At 43.1% G+C, this 18552-nt stretch overlaps 1 protein-coding gene across 5 annotated transcripts in view; it reads right to left on the reverse strand.

Annotated features, from left to right (window-relative positions):
- Positions 1 to 18552, reverse strand: part of LOC126424752 (replication protein A 70 kDa DNA-binding subunit-like) — a 415354-nt gene that overhangs the window by 289811 nt on the left and 106991 nt on the right. For all 5 annotated transcript variants that reach the window (XM_050087475.1, XM_050087476.1, XM_050087477.1 and 2 more), the window contains exons 10-11: positions 8286 to 8358; positions 3254 to 3413 (exon numbers count right to left, since the gene is read on the reverse strand). In XM_050087475.1, the coding sequence (XP_049943432.1) occupies positions 3254 to 3413; positions 8286 to 8358 (233 nt within the window). The remainder of the gene's footprint in view (positions 1 to 3253; positions 3414 to 8285; positions 8359 to 18552) is intronic.

The following is an 18552-nucleotide window of genomic DNA, read 5'->3' on the forward strand; positions in this document are numbered from 1 at the left end:
AGTTCTCGCACTCAAATTAGTCTCGGGACTGAGATCTAGCTGACACCCAAAGTAGAAAGTTTTGAGATACTGAATGAGCCATGGAACACATATAGGAACAACATATTAGATAACATAGGAGGGGGAGAGTTCACAGCTGTTGACAATATTTTTATCACCACTAAGATCTAATTTGAGTGAGACAGTGAAGTTATGAATGAGCAACGTAGCTAACCCACGATGTGTCGATTCGGCTTCACGCTGTCTCTCTGTTGCATATTTTGGTGGGTCTGCAGCGCCATCTGCAAGCTATCTTGCACAGCAGGGACGTGGCTCGGAGCTGGCGAGTCGAGTCGGAAACGAGACACTGGTCTAGAGCAGATCTCGCTTTCTTCCGAGTGTAGCCTGGTATTTATCGTCACAAAGCTTTGCAATGGGAAGGCTGTGGCACGAGCAGCTCAACAGTATTCCTTCTGCAAGTTGACCTGCACGAGGAGCAGGCACAATGAGTTCCTGTGCTTTTAATGGGGCAGTTAAAATGATCCACTGGAGGGAGATAATTCTGGATCCCCTGGAATTGCTGGACAGTGATTCTGTCAACTGAGTATGGGTAAGAATGCTATACTGAGGGTTGCAACTGACTGAGTTTAAGTGTTCTGGCAATGGAGTTCTGGGCCATTAGTACTAATATTTGGTGCCTCATTGGTTGCTCGTGTTGAGCCTAAATTAATTATATGTTTTCTTGACAGTGCCTCGTATTCAACCTAATTTAACTTACGAATATGTGGTACCACAAGTGACGTTTCACACAGTCGTTAACGTCTCACTTAGGCAATGAATTGGCAACATTTAGTTCCAGTGTGATGGATGTAGAGGAATTATGGGCAAAGCTTAAACTGATTGTAAATCGGGCTCTGGAGAAGTAGCTGCCTAATACGTGGACTGACAGATAAGACCCACCATAGTTTAACAATAAAATTTGGGAACTGCTGAAGAAGTAAAGGTTGGTTCACTCTCAGTTCAAAAGAAAATGCGCAGATGACGGCAATGGTCAGTTGGGATTCGTGCATCTGTAAAATGATCTCAGCGTGAAATGTACAGCTACTGCCATCTCACCTAAGCAAATGAACTGGCCGAGAACCTGAGAAAATTTTGGTCTTATATAAAATCGATACTCCGGTCTAAGGCTTCTATCGTCACACTTCGACCAGCACAGTGTGGCAGTAAAAAATATTAAAAAGAAAGCCGAAGTTTTAAATTTCGAGTTTAAGAAATCATTCGTGCAGGAAAATTGTACTAACATATTATTGTTTGACCACTGCACAGATTCGTATATGGATGACACATCAGGCATCTCTGGCATAGTGAAACAACTGAAAGAGTTCAAAACAAATAAATTGCCAGGTCTAAATGGAATGAAAATCCAGTTTTAAAACAGTACACTGCAGCTTTGTCCCCTTACTTAGCTTGCGTTTATTGTGAATCACACACTGATTGCACAGTCCCACGCGACTGTGAAACAATGCACATAACTCCTGTATATAAGAAGGGCAAAAGAACAAACCTGGAAAATTACCAAGCAATATCCCTAACGTTGGTTCGCTGCAGAATTCTTGAACATATTCTCAGTCTGAATATAATAAATTTCCTCGAGATGAAAAAGCTTCTGTCCACGAATCAGCATGGTTTTAGAAAGAGCTGCTCTTGTGAAACTCACCTTGCCCTTTTCTCGCATAATATACTTCAAACTACAGATGAAGGGCAACAAGCAGATTCCGTATTTCTGGATTTCTGAAAAGCATCTGACACAGTGCCCCACTGCAAACTGTTAATGAAGGTACAGGCATACGAACAGGTTCCAAGATGTACGAGTGGCTCGAAGGCTTCTCAAGTAACAGAATCTCATTGTCCTCGATGGCGAGTATTCGTCAGATACCAGGGTATCTTCAAAAGTGCCTTACGAAAGTGTGACAGGACTATTTTTATTTTCTATATATGTAAATGATCTGGCAGACAGAGAGGGCAGCAATCTGTGGCTGTTTGCTGATGATGGTGTGGTGTACAGTAAGGTGGTGGAGCGACTGTGGAAGGATACAAGACAACTTTGACAGAATTTCTCGTTGATGTGATGAATGGCAGCTAACTCTACATGTAGAAAAATGTGGACGATTGGAAGAAACAAACCTGTCATGTTCAAGTATAGCATTAGTACAGTGCTGCTTCCCACAGTCATGTCATTTAAATATCCAGGTGTAACATTGCAAACCAATGTGAAATGAAATGAGCACATTGGGTGTGGTCCATTTGTAAAGGAGACCACATATACAGTATTAGTGTGACCTATTCTTGGATACCGCTTGAGTGTTTGGGATACATACCGTGACAGATTAAAGGAAGACATCGAAGTGATTCAGAGGAGGGCTGTTAGATTTGTTACCAGTGGGATCGAACAACACATAAGTATTATAGAGATACTTCTGGAATCACGTGGGAATCCCTGGAAGCAAGGTGAGATTCTTTTTGAGAAAAATTTAGAAAACCAGCATTTGAAGTTGACAGCAAAATGGTTCTACTGCCACCAGTGTACTTTGCTCAAGGATCGCGAAGATATATGAGAAATTAGGATTTGTAGGGAAGTATGAAGACAGTAGCGTTTCCCTTGCTCTGTCTACAAGTGGAACAAGAAAGACCTCCACCGTGCACTGCACCACACAGTGGATTGCAGGGTACGTATGTAGATGAGGTCACTGCTCACAACATTGTACCCATCGCACAATGACATCCAGTCGTTCACCCCTGAACTATTTCATATTGCTTTTATTCCAGATTTTCCATTGTATAACTCTACTTATAGCACATGCAGCAGTATGAGTTGTATTGTTGTCAATAAGTAACTGGTAATTTTCATTTTAAATGCCTACTGGCTACAGAATCTGCTATTCACTATAAACATCGAGTGGCAACAGAAACCACCAGCTGTACAGCATATGCTGGATGTTGACAGATTTCAATTGACAGTGTGTATAGTAAGTACTGACTTCTGTAACCAACAGGAAATGAAATTGCAAGATGTTAGCTGGATCTACAACTAATACCACCCATTTTGTTACAAGCCAGTATCTATTAGGCAGAATTATTTAACTTCCACATGCCCCATCTGTAAATGAGTCTGGATAGGCTCAAAAAATACTTTATGGAAATAAACAAATATTTCATAAGTCATTCACCAGAGTTTTCTGTGTTTAGATTAAAAATAAGTTTGAGTTCCACTTACCTCTATGAGACCATAAAATCTGTCACACTGTTCATCAAATGCTGTTGCAAGTATCTCCCCAGATTTATCAACAAATTCCACAGAAAATCGTCCCCCTTCTCCGCTTTCATTTGGTGTTCCCCCTCTCCGCTTGTTTACAACACGAGCTTCGATTCTCCACCTGGAAACAGATATCACATTAGCTAAAAGTGAATGCAGACATCTAACTGTTTTCATGTATAATACAGAGTCAATCATAGTGAAAAGGATATATGGTCACAGACTGCAAATTGCAGATGTGCACAGCAAAAATACTGCTAAATACTAAGCTTTTGGAGAAAGCATTCTTCAGAAAAGAAAGGAAATCACACACACACATGAACACAAGCAGACACAACTCAGGCACAAATGACAATTATCTCCCGTCATTTTAGCTGGACTGGAATTCTTGCGTTGAATGAAAGCAGAAATCTGGAGTGAGACATGGAAGTGGGAGAAAAACATGCTGTCTGGCAGAGAGTTGCAGGGACCAATGTAGAAGATAGCAGTGGCATGCCCAGGCAGTGTCAGGAGGTGACGGATGGGTTGGAGGGGGGGGGGGGGGGGCAGCTTGGAAAAGGAAAGGAGATGAGAGGAAAATGATTGGTGGGCGCGAGGCGGAGAGCGAGCACAATGTGTGTGAGGGAGCATGGGCTGGGAGGAGGTTACAGGGCAGAGGGGGCAGAAAACATTGGGTGGAGGGTGTGGGGACAGTAGGTTATCATAGACTGAGGCTGGGAAAATTTCATACTTGTTCCTAATAGTCTATATTCTAACATGGATTTTCTACTATCTGATATGAGAAAAAAAAATATTTTAATGGATAGAAGCAACTTCAGAAATAGATTTATTCTAGTTGTTGCCAACATAAGTTACAAAACTGACACAAAATGTTGTGCAATTCAGAAATATCAAAGTTTGCAAACACCTGAAGTTACGAATGTGTTGTACATGTGGTGCTCAGCATAGCACACACTGTAGATTGAAGAACTTTAAATAGAGGGTATTTAGAAATACCTATTACAAACTACCAGGACTTGTAGAGCAGAGTCAGTATATAATAATCTGAACAGGAAACTCTTGTCCGAAAATGTGCCAGTTCCATTCTACAACACTTTCACATTCCAGATGTTTAACTATTCCACTCCTCCTTGATGAATTGAGTTAGGTGTGACGCAGTATAATTATTAGGTAACACTTTATGAGAAAACATAACAAACCATCCATTTATCACTTAATCAAACAATGGAAAATATAGGATGGAATGTAACAATATTATCTACAGCTACATCCATACTCCGGAAGCTACCTGACGGTGTGTGACGGAGGGTACATTGAGTACCTCTATCGGTTCTCCCTTCTATTCCAGTCTCGTATAGTTCGTGGAAAGAAAGATTGTCGGTATGCCTCTGTGTGGGCTCTAATCTCTCCGATTTTATCCTCATGGTCTCTTCGCAAGATATACGTAGGAGGCACCAATATACTGCTTGACTCCTCGGTGAAGGTATGTTCTCGAAACTTCAACAAAAGCCCGTACCGAGCTACTGAACCTCTGTCCTGCAGAGTCTTCCACTGTAGTTTATCCATCATCTCCACAACACTCTCACGATCACTAAATGACCCCGTAACGAAGCACACTGCTCTCTGTTGGATCTCCTCTATCTCTTCTATCAACCCTATCTGGCATGGACCCCACACTGGTGAGCAATATTCAAGCAGTGGGCAAACAAGTGTACTGTAACCTACTTCCTTTGTTTTCGGATTTCATTTCCTTAGGATTCTTCCAATGAATCTCAGTCTGGCATCTGCTTTACTGATGATCAACTTTATACGAGTATTCCATTTTAAATCACTCCTAATGCCTACTCCAAGATAATTTATGGAATTAACTGCTTCCAGTTGCTGACCTGATATATTGTAGCTAAATGATAAAGGACCTTTCTTTCTATGTATTCACAGCACATTACACTTGTCTACATTGAGATTCAATTGCCATTCCCTGCACCATGCGTCAATTCGTTGCAGATCCTCCTGCATTCCAGTATAATTTTCCATTGTTACAACCTCTCGATATACTAAAGCATCATCCGCAAAAAGCCTCAGTAAACTTCCGATGCTATCCACAAAGTCATTTATGTATATTGTGAATAGCAACAGTCCTACAACACTCCCCTGCGGCACACCTGAATTCACTCTTACTTCAGAAGACTTCTGTCCACTGAGAATGACATGCTGCGTTCTGTTGTCTAGGAACTCTTCAATCCAATCACACAGTTGGTCTGACAGTCCACATGCTCATACTTTGTTCATCAAACGACTGTGAGGAACTGTATCTAACACCTTGTGGAAGTCAAGAAACACGGCATCCACGTGGGAACCCGTGTCTATGGGCCTCTGAGTCTCGTGGATGAATAGCGCGAGCTGGGTTTTACACGATCGTCTTTTTTGAAACCCCTGCTGATTCCTACAGAGTAGATTTCTAGTCTCCAGAAAAGTCATTATACTCGAACACAATACGTGTTCCAAAATTCTACAACTGATTGACGTTAGAGATATAGGTCTATAGTTCTGCACATCTGTTCGACATCCCTTCTTGAAAATGGGGATGACCTCTGCCATTTTACAATCCTTTGGAACGCTACACTCTTCTAGAGACATACGGTACACCGCTGCAAGAAGGGGGCAAATTCCTTCGCATACTCTGTATAAAATCGAACCGGTAACCCATCAGGTCCAGCGGCCTTTCCTCTTTTGAGCGATTTTAATTGTTTTTCTATCCCTCTGTCATCTATTTCGATATCCACCATTTTGTGATCTGTGCGACAATCTAGAGAAGGAACTACAGTGCAGTCTTCCTCTGTGAAACAGCTTTGGAAAAAGACATTTAGTATTTCGGTCTTTAGTCTGTCATCCTCTGTGTCAGTACCATTCTGGTCACAGTGTGTCTGGACATTTTGTTTTGATCCACCTACCGCTTTGACATAAGACCAAAATAAAAGTAAAGTTGCTACTTATCATATTGCAGAGATGCCAAGTCACAGATAGGCACAACAAAAAGACTGTCACAAATACATTTTTGGACAACAAGGCCTTTGTCAAAAATAATAGACCACCCACCCACACACAAATACAACTCACACACATATGACTGCTGTCTCTGGCAGCTGAGTTGCGTTTGCACGAATGTGTGTGTGTGTGTGGTCTGCATTTGATAAAGTCCTTCTTGGTCGAAAAATTATCTGTGATAGTCTTTTAGTTGCATTTATCACTTAAGTACATTTGTTTGTATTAACACATAACTGTGCAATGACAGCAGCAGAGTTGATAAATGACACATTTTACATTGGTACGACTACCTACCAGCTGACCACCTGGGTGAACGGCCACCACCAAACTGTTGCTGAGAGTGAGCAGACCACCCTGTGGCACAACATGCAGCTGAACATAAAACGATTTATTTCAATGGCTCTCTCACAACCCAGACGATCTAGATCACCGCCTCCACCACCAGCTTTTCTGAACTGCACTGAAGGGAGTTATCCTTACTACACATTCTCTGCTCCCAAAACTATCCCGGCCTCAACCTACAGTAACCTACTCTCCCCACACCCTCCACCCAACAGTTTCCAACCCTCTGTCCTATCACCTCTTCCCTATTCTCATCCCTTAACCCTCTGCGTGTGCCGCTCTATGCTAATTCACCCACCCATCTTGGAGAGCTGCATCAAACCAGTCTCAGGACTGAAGACCACAACAACAACATCTTCCCCCTTTCCTGCTTCTCTCCCTTTTCGGTCCCCATTAAGCTCCCTGCAGCCTCCTCATGCCGTACCTGTTGGCAGTCCTGTCTTGCCTCCATCTAGTCCCTGCACGCTCCAATAGACAGCACTCTTCTCTCCCCCCACCTGTACCCAGCCATCCCTTCCCCTTTCCTGGCCCCTCGAGATTCCTGCTTCCATTGTATGTGAAAGTTGCAATCTGGTCCAAACTGTTGGAGAAGGCAGTCACATATCAAATATATAATTGAAACACAGTCCAAGAATGGCGCTAAAGCAGCTACTGCTCTACAGCACTGGTGATTTTCATGACTGGCAACAAATAATGAAGTGCACTGTTGAAATAAGTTTTGCGTTATTTATGATGTGGATACTACTTAATATTTTCCTACACAATATTGAGAACAACTGATTTAAAAAATCATCCAAAATGAGCTAATAAATATGATATTCTAATTTTATTGAAAGAAAACAAAAAGAAACAGACACACACAACTCACAATGGAGTTAACTTACACGAAAAAATAACACAACAATGAAAAACAAAGAACAAAAAATAACCTTCTAGATCTCAGAAAATTGTCCAGTGCGCACATCTACCATCTCCCAAAAAGACACACCCATAAACTGCCTAATTCACTGTGGCTCATGTCACCCAAAAAAACATAAAGAAGGATATTTTTCGGACCTACACAGAGACTAATGAAGTATCCACTAAGGAAAAGATAAATAACTCAATTACAGACACCAAGAAAAATACCAAAAATCAGTGGCTACGATCTCACCATAGCCCACAAAATTTATATTAAAAACTGCATGCCGACGGAAAGGAAAAAAATCTGAGAAAAGGCATCAGAACTGGCATGAATCTATGTTCACTCAGCTCACATCTAACAGAACAAAAACACACAGCCAGTGATGTAGCAATGTCTAAATATATTTGAAGAGTTAAAAATTTTGATGTGTATGAAGAAACGTCCACACATTATTTTGACTGGAGAAACTGATTTGAAGCCTAAGAAATTCTTCAAAAATTTCTCCAATATTCTTCTAAACCTTTAGTTTTAAAATGCATTCCTTTGTTTGGATATTCCATGAAGACAGTTGATACACCTTGAAATGAAATTACATAATATAATATAAACATTATAATTATATAATCTATGTAAACTTCATTGGCCAAAAATAAAAATAAATGGAACTGTCCATCTCTGCACAGCAAAGATTGATGTACTCACTTTTCCCGGTATGGGCTGAGTTTAGCAACTGGGCAGATTTTTTGCTTCGGCTGTGGAGGGGTGTATTCCGCAGCTGGAAATGTAGACACATTTTTGAAAGAAAAACAATACTTCCTATGTCAGACTACAATCTCTAATGTAGCACTGTAATTTAACATGGATTCTGCCCAATGAGAAACTTAATATACAAATACCAGAGATTATTTTTTCTTGCTTTTTTGCCATTGGTTTTAAATTCTTCCACAGCAGCTGTTGCAATTACGAGCTTCAACTGGTAAATGTAGGAACAGCTACATCATTTACTAATCAGAAGAGCAAAGTAACATTATCTCAAAATCATGAACTATCTGATAATCTTAAATATTCTAGAGAGAGGAACTAATCCAAATGTTATCCACACCAATTAAATTCCTATTGAATCTTAATGAAAAATCAACAATTCAATGCAATGAAATTACAGTTACTCCAACAAAACACTTCTAAAACATGGGACATCTTGTCTCATTAAAATATTAAATTAATTTTAATTCTGTCAATCATTGTATTTTAATTTTAACAACAGTGCAGAAGCCATTTTCCTGTAGAAAACAGGACATCCATACTTGCATAATTTACTGTTTATAATCCAACCTCCTTCCAAAAAAAAGGCATAAATGGCATGTAACTGAAGACATTTTTTCTTTCTTTCTTCTTTTTCATGGTAGTTTGTTACTGTTGACAAGAGTTGGCAACATGTTTAAGGTCAGTAAGGCCACGAACAAATCTACAAAAATAATCAGTAAATACAGGGAGCGATCAATAAGAAATGTTTTGGTGCCAAGAACATTTGCTTAAGGAAAATATTTATATGTGCACAGGGTAATCATTAGCAGTATGCCTGTAGTGTGGGGAAGAATGGAGAATCACTTAAAAGAATTATTTTAAAAGTGTTAGTGGACAGTCCAGCCCACATTTAAATGCTCAAGCTAGTGAGTTAAGTGCGAGTATTGGTGCACAAGGTGTTAGATCTTAAACGGCTCTTGCTGAGACAAAGGAACAAAAAGTCATAGAGCTTAAGAATCGAGTAGAGCACGGGTGGGCAACTGATGGCCACAGGTCAGATCGAGCCATAGAACCAATTTGTGTGTGTGTGTGTGTGTGTGTGTGTGTGTGTGTGTGTGTGTGTGTGTGGGAGAGGGGGGGGGGGGGGGGGGGGGGGCAGCAAGGCACTCACATCGTAATCCACCTGGTCACATTTTCAGATATTTCTGCCGATGATCAGCTCAGCTCACCTTGAGTTTCCAGGTCGTGATATGGACCAATGAAAGTTTAGCCTAATCTGCATGTGCACCATACCATTTTGCCACCACTGGATTTGAATGACTAAGGGAAACACATTTCCAATCTGAGCTCGAAATCATGGCCCACGTGCATGCGCAGAGTGGGGAAAGAGCTGACTGAAGGGGTGCGGGGAGGAGTATTTTCATCTCAAGATCAGTGCTGGCAAAAACAAAAACACACACACACACACACACACACACACAGTTGTTTGTTAGTTTCAGGACAGTATTTGTGAGTGTCTGTACCAAATTTATTCACAAAATGTCTGTCATTAAAACGAGAAACATAGATGCTGAATGTTGCCAATTCCAGGAGAAATTGACAGAGCATTATTTCTTTTCCATGTACAGAGATAAATCTGCTTCCTTGTTCTGTTGTGAAAGAATATAATATGAAAAGGCACTCTTCTAAGAAATACACTGCTTAACAACAGCTTACAGGGCAACTGCACAACGATAAAATTAAAATATTAATTCCAATTTGGAAAAGCAATATCAAATGTTTAGCAAAGTGAGGACATTGTGAGACAATTTGGTTGAAGTTAGTTTTATGGTTAGTAGAGAAAATTGTCCAATCATTACAGCCTTGCTGAAAGCAAATTCATAAAGAAACACATCTTGGACATTGCAGATGAACTACATGTTGGTAAAGAAAGAGTTTGAACAATTGGCAATACAACCATTAAAAGGAACCACTACTAGAGAAGACATTTTTGAACAAGTGGAAAAAACATCAAAATGTTAACCCTGCAGTGCAGTCAAGTCAGTAGAGCTTGTTCTGCTGGAACAACTGTGACAATCGTTTCACAAAAAGGTTTAGTTGGCATATTACGTGAAAAATCTGCTGAATTAAATACTAAGAAAGCCAATTTAACAATTCTTCACAGCATTATTTACGGAAGTTGGTGTGCTAATTGAATTAAAACAAAAAATGTGGTTGATGTGGTTACCACGCACATTAATTTTATGAAGTCCTAGACACTACATCACTTACAGTTCAAACAGTACTTGGGTGACCTATTACCCCATCATGAATATTTATCTTTCCATTGCAGAGTGGGGTGAGTGAGTATGCCAAATATGCTGAAACATTTTTATGATCTTCAACCATAAATAGCAGATTTTGTGGTTATCAAAGAGAAGCTATTGCCCGAAGTAAATTAGTCCCAATGGATTTGTGATTTAACATTTACAATTGACAGCACAGGTCCTTCAAATGACTTAAATAATGAATTCCAGACACAAGGCCAGTTAGTTCACAAATTATATAGCAATCTGAGAGCTGGTACTTAAGTTTCATTTGGATTAAAAAGCTTTACAATACTATATGATAAAAGCTAAATCTGAGAAATTTAAATCTGATGAATTCAAAAATACAAATGGTAATTCGTAGTTATCTAGTTACAATGCATTTAGTTGTGGTGACATCCTTGGTCTAAGTGGAGGAATGGGAGGGGATAGGAATTAGTAGTGTAACATGTCACTTCCACAAAGTGGAACCATCACCTACCTAGCCAACAAATGGTGATCATGATAGTTGAAACCATTAATTAGTGACACAGCTTACAATCAAAACTCCCTGGAGTTTTCATTACTGTTTCTGTATGTGAACTGAAAGGGACGGATGTCGCATGTCTTCAAAGAGGGATGGTAAATTGTAGTATTCTGACGATTTGTGGTACCTGCTAGGCTCTATCTTTATTCCCCGCTTTGATATCCTGGCGTGGAAGAGGAGGGTGCCCAACCAACTAATGAGTGTGCTGTGACAATGGAAATGACGTCACGGTGAAAGAAAGACAAGTCTGTTATTCATTCAAATGTCAGATCTCTTTCATGTAACATTAAGCTGAATGTACATATCCTAACCTTACATGCAATGTTTTCCTATATTAAGTAATTGAATCAGAAGGCGCAATATAACTGTTACACTATGATATACTTTCTATTATTTAGTAGAAAGCTGGGAATATTTCATGATTTACAGACTTTCAGCACAAGATACAAATGCAGAGAAAATGAAGTCCACCATGCAGTGCCTGATAGGTGCATGAACAAATTGTAATTAAACATGCCTCGCTTCAGAATCTGAAGATAAATAAAAATTACCAAAGATGCAAAAGTGCAATTGCAATGCTAATTATCCTAAATTTTGAAGTTCAAACATCAATAACAACAGATCATACCACCCCCCCCCCCCCCCCACCATGTCCCTCGGCACTTATGTCGTATGACCAATTGTAGTAAAGCTTTCGGAATGGAAAAAATGCCAAGTGGCTTCACAATTTATATTATGTGCAATCTGTTTGCTTAAGGTTGCCGAATGGTTGGGCAAATGTTGGTGTGCATCGCCTCCAACAAGGTGGTCCAGAATAAGACACTAGTGTGCCAATCTGCAAGATAGTTCTCCATTGGAATCTTATTAGTCTGACAACTTGATGGGGCTGGTTGGACATAATCAACCAGCCCAAGTGGGAGCCTGTTCCTGCTTCTGTCTGATTGGGTTTAATTTCCGCTTCTGTATTATGGAGGCATTTAGTTGTGGTGACATCCTTGGTCTAACAAGGGGAGGCTGCTAATTGTGAAATTCAGATTCGATTCATACTGCGCATAATAAAAGCTCATTGCCAGAGGTGTAATGTGGCAAAGCACCAATATGCACTTCTCAGCCGTTGTCGAGAAAATCGACACTTAAAATAAACCGTTGCCGTGAAATACTCTCTACGATTAGTAACTTTCTACAGCGTCGTGGCGCAGCGGTAAGCGCTGGGGTTCGTAATCCAAAGGTCGCCGGATCGAATCTTGCGCCATGCAACCTTTTTTTTAAGTATTGGTTTTTTGTAATTCAAATGTGTATACACACACACACACACACACACACACACACATATATATATATATATATATATATATATATATATATATATATATAAAAAATAGAGGGAAACATTCCACTTGGGAAAAATTATATATAAAAACAAAGATGAGGTGACTTACCGAACGAAAGCGCTGGCAGGTCGATAGACACAGGTCTATATATACACTCCTGGAAATGGAAAAGAGAACACATTGACACCGGTGTGTCAGACCCACCATACTTGCTCCGGACACTGCGAGAGGGCTGTACAAGCAATGATCACACGCACGGCACAGCGGACACACCAGGAACCGCGGTGTTGGCCGTTGAATGGCGCTAGCTGCGCAGCATTTGTGCACCGCCGCCGTCAGTGTCAGCCAGTTTGCCATGGCATACGGAGCTCCATCGCAGTCTTTAACACTGGTAGCATGCCGCGACAGCGTGGACGTGAACCGTATGTGCAGTTGACGGACTTTGAGCGAGGGCGTGTAGTCGGCTTGCGGGAGGCCGGGTGGACGTACCGCCGAATTGCTCAACACGTGGGGCGTGAGGTCTCCACAGTACATCAATGTTGTCGCCAGTGGTCGGCGGAAGGTGCACGTGCCCGTCGACCTGGGACCGGACCGCAGCGACGCACGGATGCACGCCAAGACCGTAGGATCCTACGCAGTGCCGTAGGGGACCATACCGCCACTTCCCAGCAAATTAGGGACACTGTTGCTCGTGGGGTATCGGCGAGGACCATTCGCAACCGTCTCCATGAAGCTGGGCTACGGTCCCGCACACCGTTAGGCCGTCTTCCGCTCACGCCCCAACATCGTGCAGCCCGCCTCCAGTGGTGTCGCGACAGGCGTGAATGGAGGGACGAATGGAGACGTGTCGTCTTCAGCGATGAGAGTCGCTTCTGCCTTGGTGCCAATGATGGTCGTATGCGTGTTTGGTGCCGTGCAGGTGAGCGCCACAATCAGGACTGCATACGACCGAGGCACACAGGGCCAACACCCGGCATCATGGTGTGGGGAGCGATCTCCTACACTGGCCGTATACCACTGGTGATCGTCGAGGGGACACTGAATAGTGCACGGTACATCCAAACCGTCATCGAACCCATCGTTCTACCATTCCTAGACCGGCAAGGGAACTTGCTGTTCGAACAGGACAATGCACGTCCGCATGTATCCCGTGCCACCCAACGTGCTCTAGAAGGTGTAAGTCAACTACCCTGGCCAGCAAGATCTCCGGATCTGTCCCCCATTGAGCATGTTTGGGACTGGATGAAGCGTCGTCTCACGCGGTCTGCATGTCCAGCACGAACGCTGGTCCAACTGAGGCGCCAGGTGGAAATGGCATGGCAAGCCGTTCCACAGGACTATATCCCAGCATCTCTACGATCGTCTCCATGGGAGAATAGCAGCCTGCATTGCTGCGAAAGTTGGATATACACTGTACTAGTGCCGACATTGTGCATGCTCTGTTGCCTGTGTCTATGTGCCTGTGGTTCTGTCAGTGTGATCATGTGATGTATCTGACCCCAGGAATGTGTCAATAAAGTTTCCCCTTCCTGGGACAATGAATCACGGTGTTCTTATTTCAATTTCCAGGAGTGTATATATATAACACCCACCTCCTCTTCCTCAAAATCACCCTCTCCAAACCTTCCAGGAATTTCTGACTTCCAGCCTTGCATCTCAATCCTTCTTAAAAAACCTTAATCCTACACCCAACATCACCACTGCTGAAGCCCAGGCTATCCGTGATCTGAAGGCTGACCGATCCATTGTCATTCTTCCGGCGGACAAGGGTTCCACGACCGTGGTACTTGATCGTCGGGAGTATGTGGCTGAGGGACTGCGTCAGCTTTCAGACAACACCACATACAAAGTTTGCCAAGGTAACCCCATTCCCGATGTCCAGGCGGAGCTTCAAGGAATCCTCAGAACCTTAGGCCCCCTGCAAAACCTTTCACCTGACTCCATCAACCTCCTGACCCCACCGACACCCCGCACCCCTACCTTCTACCTTCTTCCTAAAATCCACAAACCCAATCATCCCGGCCGCCCCATTGTAGCTGGTTACCAAGCCCCCACAGAACGTATCTCTGCCTACGTAGATCAACACCTTCAACCCATTACATGCAGTCTCCCATCCTTCATCAAAGACACCAACCACTTCCTTGAACGCCTGGAATCCTTACCCAATCTGTTACCCCCGGAAACCATCCTTGTAACCATTGATGCCACGTCCTTATACACAAATATTCCGCACGTCCAGGGCCTCACTGCGATGGAGCATTTCCTTTCACGCCGATCACCTGCCACCCTACCTAAAACCTCTTTCCTCATTACCTTAGCCAGCTTCATCCTGACCCACAACTTCTTCACTTTTGAAGGCCAGACATACCAACAATTAAAGGGAACAGCCATGGGTACCAGGACGGCCCCCTCGTACGCCAACCTATTCATGGGGCGCTTAGAGGAAGCCTTCTTGGTTACCCAAGTCTGCCAACCCAAAGTTTGGTACAGATTTATTGATGACATCTTCATGATCTGGACAAACAGTGAAGAAGAACTCCAGAATTTCCTCTCCAACCTCAACTCCTTTGATTCCATCAGATTCACCTGGTCCTACTCCAAATCCCATGCCACTTTCCTTGACGTTGACCTCCACCTGTCCAATGGCCAACTTCACACGTCCGTCCACATCAAACCCACCAACAAGCAACAGTACCTCCATTATGACAGCTGCCACCCATTCCACATCAAACGGTCCCTTCCCTACAGCCTAGGTCTTCGTGGCAAACGAATCTGCTCCAGTCCGGAGTCCCTGAATCATTACACCAACAACCTGAAAACAGCTTTCGCATCCCGCAACTACCCTTCCGACCTGGTACAGAAGCAAATAACCCGAGCCACTTCCTCATCCCCTCAAACCCAGAATCCCCCACAGAAGAACCACAAAAGTGCCCCACTTGTGACAGGATACTTTCCGGGACTGGACCAGACTCTGAATGTGGCTCTCCAGCAGGGATATGACTTCCTCAAATCCTGCCCTGAAATGAGATCCATCCTTCATGAAATCCTCCCCACTCCGCCAAGAGTGCCTTTCCGCCGTCCACCTAACCTTCGTAACCTGTTAGTTCATCCCTATGAAATCCCCAAACCACCTTCCCTACCCTCTGGCTCCTATCCTTGTAACCACCCCCGATGCAAAACCTGTCCCATGCACCCTCCCACCACCACCTACTCCAGTCCTGTAACCAGGAAGGTGTACACGATCAAAGGCAGAGCCACGTGTGAAAGCACCCACGTGATTTACCAACTTACCTGCCTACACTGTGATGCATTCTATGTGGGAATGACCAGCAACAAACTGTCCATTCGCATGAATGGACACAGGCAGACAGTGTTTGTTGGTAATGAGGATCATCCTGTGGCTAAACATGCCTTGGTGCACGGCCAGCACATCTTGGCACAGTGTTACACCGTCCGGGTTATCTGGATACTTCCCACCAACACCAACCTATCCGAACTCTGGAGATGGGAACTTGCCCTTCAGTATATCCTCTCTTCTCGTCATCCGCCAGGCCTCAATCTCCGCTAATTTCAAGTTGCCGCCACTCATACCTCACCTGTCTTTCAACAACTTCTTTGCCTCTACACTTCTGCCTCGACTGACATCTCTGCCCAAACTCTTTGTCTTTAAATATGTCTGCTTGTGTGGATGGATATGTGCGTGTGTGCGAGTGTATACCTGTCCTTTTCTCCCCCTAAGGTAAGTCTTTCCGCTCCCGGGATTGGAATGACTCCTTACCCTCTCCCTTAAAACCCACTTCCTTTCGTCTTCCCCTCTCCTTCCCTCTTTCCTGATGAGGGGACGGTTTGTTGCGAGGGCTTGAATTTTGTGTGTATGTTTGTGTTTGTTTGTGTGTCTATCGACCTGCCAGTGCTTTCGTTCGGTGGGTCACCTCATCTTTGTTTTTATATATATTTTTCCCACGTGGAATGTTTCCTTATTATATATATATGGGGCGCTGGCGGGTTGATGGACACACAGACACAAGCATACACGCAGGATTCTGGCTTTCGCGACCAACGGCTGCTTCATCAGGAAAGACCTTCATGAAATCCTCCCCACTCCACCAAGAGTGTCTTTCCGCCGTCCACCTAACCTTCGTAACCTCTTAGTTCATCCCTATGAAATCCCCAAACCACCTTCCCTACCCTCTGGCTCCTACCCTTGTAACCACCCCTGGTGTAAAACCTGTCCCATGCACCCTCCCACCACCACCTACTCCAGTCCTGTAACCCGGAAGGTGTACACGATCAAAGGCAGAGCCACGTGTGAAAGCACCCACGTGATTTACCAACTGACCTGCCTACACTGTGAAGCTTTCTATGTGGGAATGACCAGCAACAAACTGTCAATTCGCATGAATGGACACAGGCAGACAGTGTTTGTTGGTAATGAGGATCACCCTGTGGCTAAACATGCCTTGGTGCACGGCCAGCACATCTTGGCACAGTGTTAGAGCATCCGGGTTATCTGGATACTTCCCACTAACACCAACCTGTCAGAACTCCGGAGATGGGAACTTGCCCTCCAGTATATCCTCTCTTCTTGTTACCCGCCAGGCCTCAACCTCCGCTAATTTCAAGTTGCCGCCATTCATACCTCACCTGTCATTCAACAACATCTTTGCCTATGTACTTCCGCCTCGACTGACATCTCTGCCCAAACTCTTTGCCTTTACAAATGTCTGCTTGTGTCTGTGTATGTGCGGATGGATGTGTGTGTGTATGCGAGTGTATACCTGTCCTTTTTTTCCCTTAAGGTAAGTCTTTCTGCTCCCGGGATTGGAATGACTCCTTACCATCTCCCTTAAAACCCACATCCTTTCGTCTTTCCCTCTCTTTCCCTCTTACCTGATGAAGCAGCCATTGGTTGCGAAAGCCAGAATTTTGTGTGTATGTTTGTGTGTCTATCGACCTGCCAGCGCTTTCGTTCGGTAAGTCACCTCATCTTTGTTTTTATATATATTTTTCCCACGTGGAATGTTTCCTTCATATATATATATATATATATATATATATATATATATAAATTCCCGGCAATCAGTTGCAACAGTTATGCATATAATAAGTTGTTGAAAGTCGTTTGTCGAGGAAAAACTGGCGACTTCGAACATCATTATGTTTTCCGCAAACAAAGTTGTATTTAACAAATGTTATTAATTGTCTTCATAATTTTAACCACGTATAGTTAACGGAAGACGTAGAAACGATATTCCGAAACGAATACGTATAGCGTAAGTCAAACATTCGAATTAGAATAGAAACCCCACGAACACAAATTTGCTGTGGCAGGTATGAAATATAAACTCCGTTACTCGCTCGTTACACTTGAAGGACAGATGTTGAAGGGGCCGAAACGAGCCGCTGCATAACAGCGTAGTTGCCTGCTAACTTCGGAAGAAGGTAGATGCGGTCCCTAGTGCAACTTATAACATCATCGAAAATCAGTGCGGACTTGAAAGTTTCCGTACACCTTGTTAAACAAACGGAAAAATGGAGGCGGTACAATTGGAGAGCAATCCGCCTTCACCAACATGCATAAGCAATTCATTAATAGCTTATGTATATATATCTAAAAACAAAGATGATGTGACTTACCGAACGAAAGCGCTGGCAGGTCGATAGACACACAAACAAGCACAAACATACACACAAAATTCAAGCTTTCGCAACAAACTGTTGCCTCATCAGGAAAGAGGGAAGGAGAGGGAAAGACGAAAGGATGTGGGTTTTAAGGGAGAGGGTAAGGAGTCATTCCAATCCCAGGAGCGGAAAAACTTACCTTAGGGGGAAAAAGGACGGGTATACACTCGCACACATACACATATCCATCCACACATATACAGACACAAGCAGACATATTTAATTGTCTTTAAATTGTCTTACCTCACCTGTCTTTCAACAACATCTTTGCCTCTGTACTTCCGCCTCGACTGACATATCTGCCCAAACTCTTTGCCTTTACAAATGTCTGCTTGTGTCTGTATATGTGCGGATGGATGTGTGTGTGTGTGTGTGTGTGT

Source organism: Schistocerca serialis, chromosome 10, assembly GCF_023864345.2.
Source record: "Schistocerca serialis cubense isolate TAMUIC-IGC-003099 chromosome 10, iqSchSeri2.2, whole genome shotgun sequence".
Lineage (NCBI taxonomy): Eukaryota > Metazoa > Arthropoda > Insecta > Orthoptera > Acrididae > Schistocerca > Schistocerca serialis.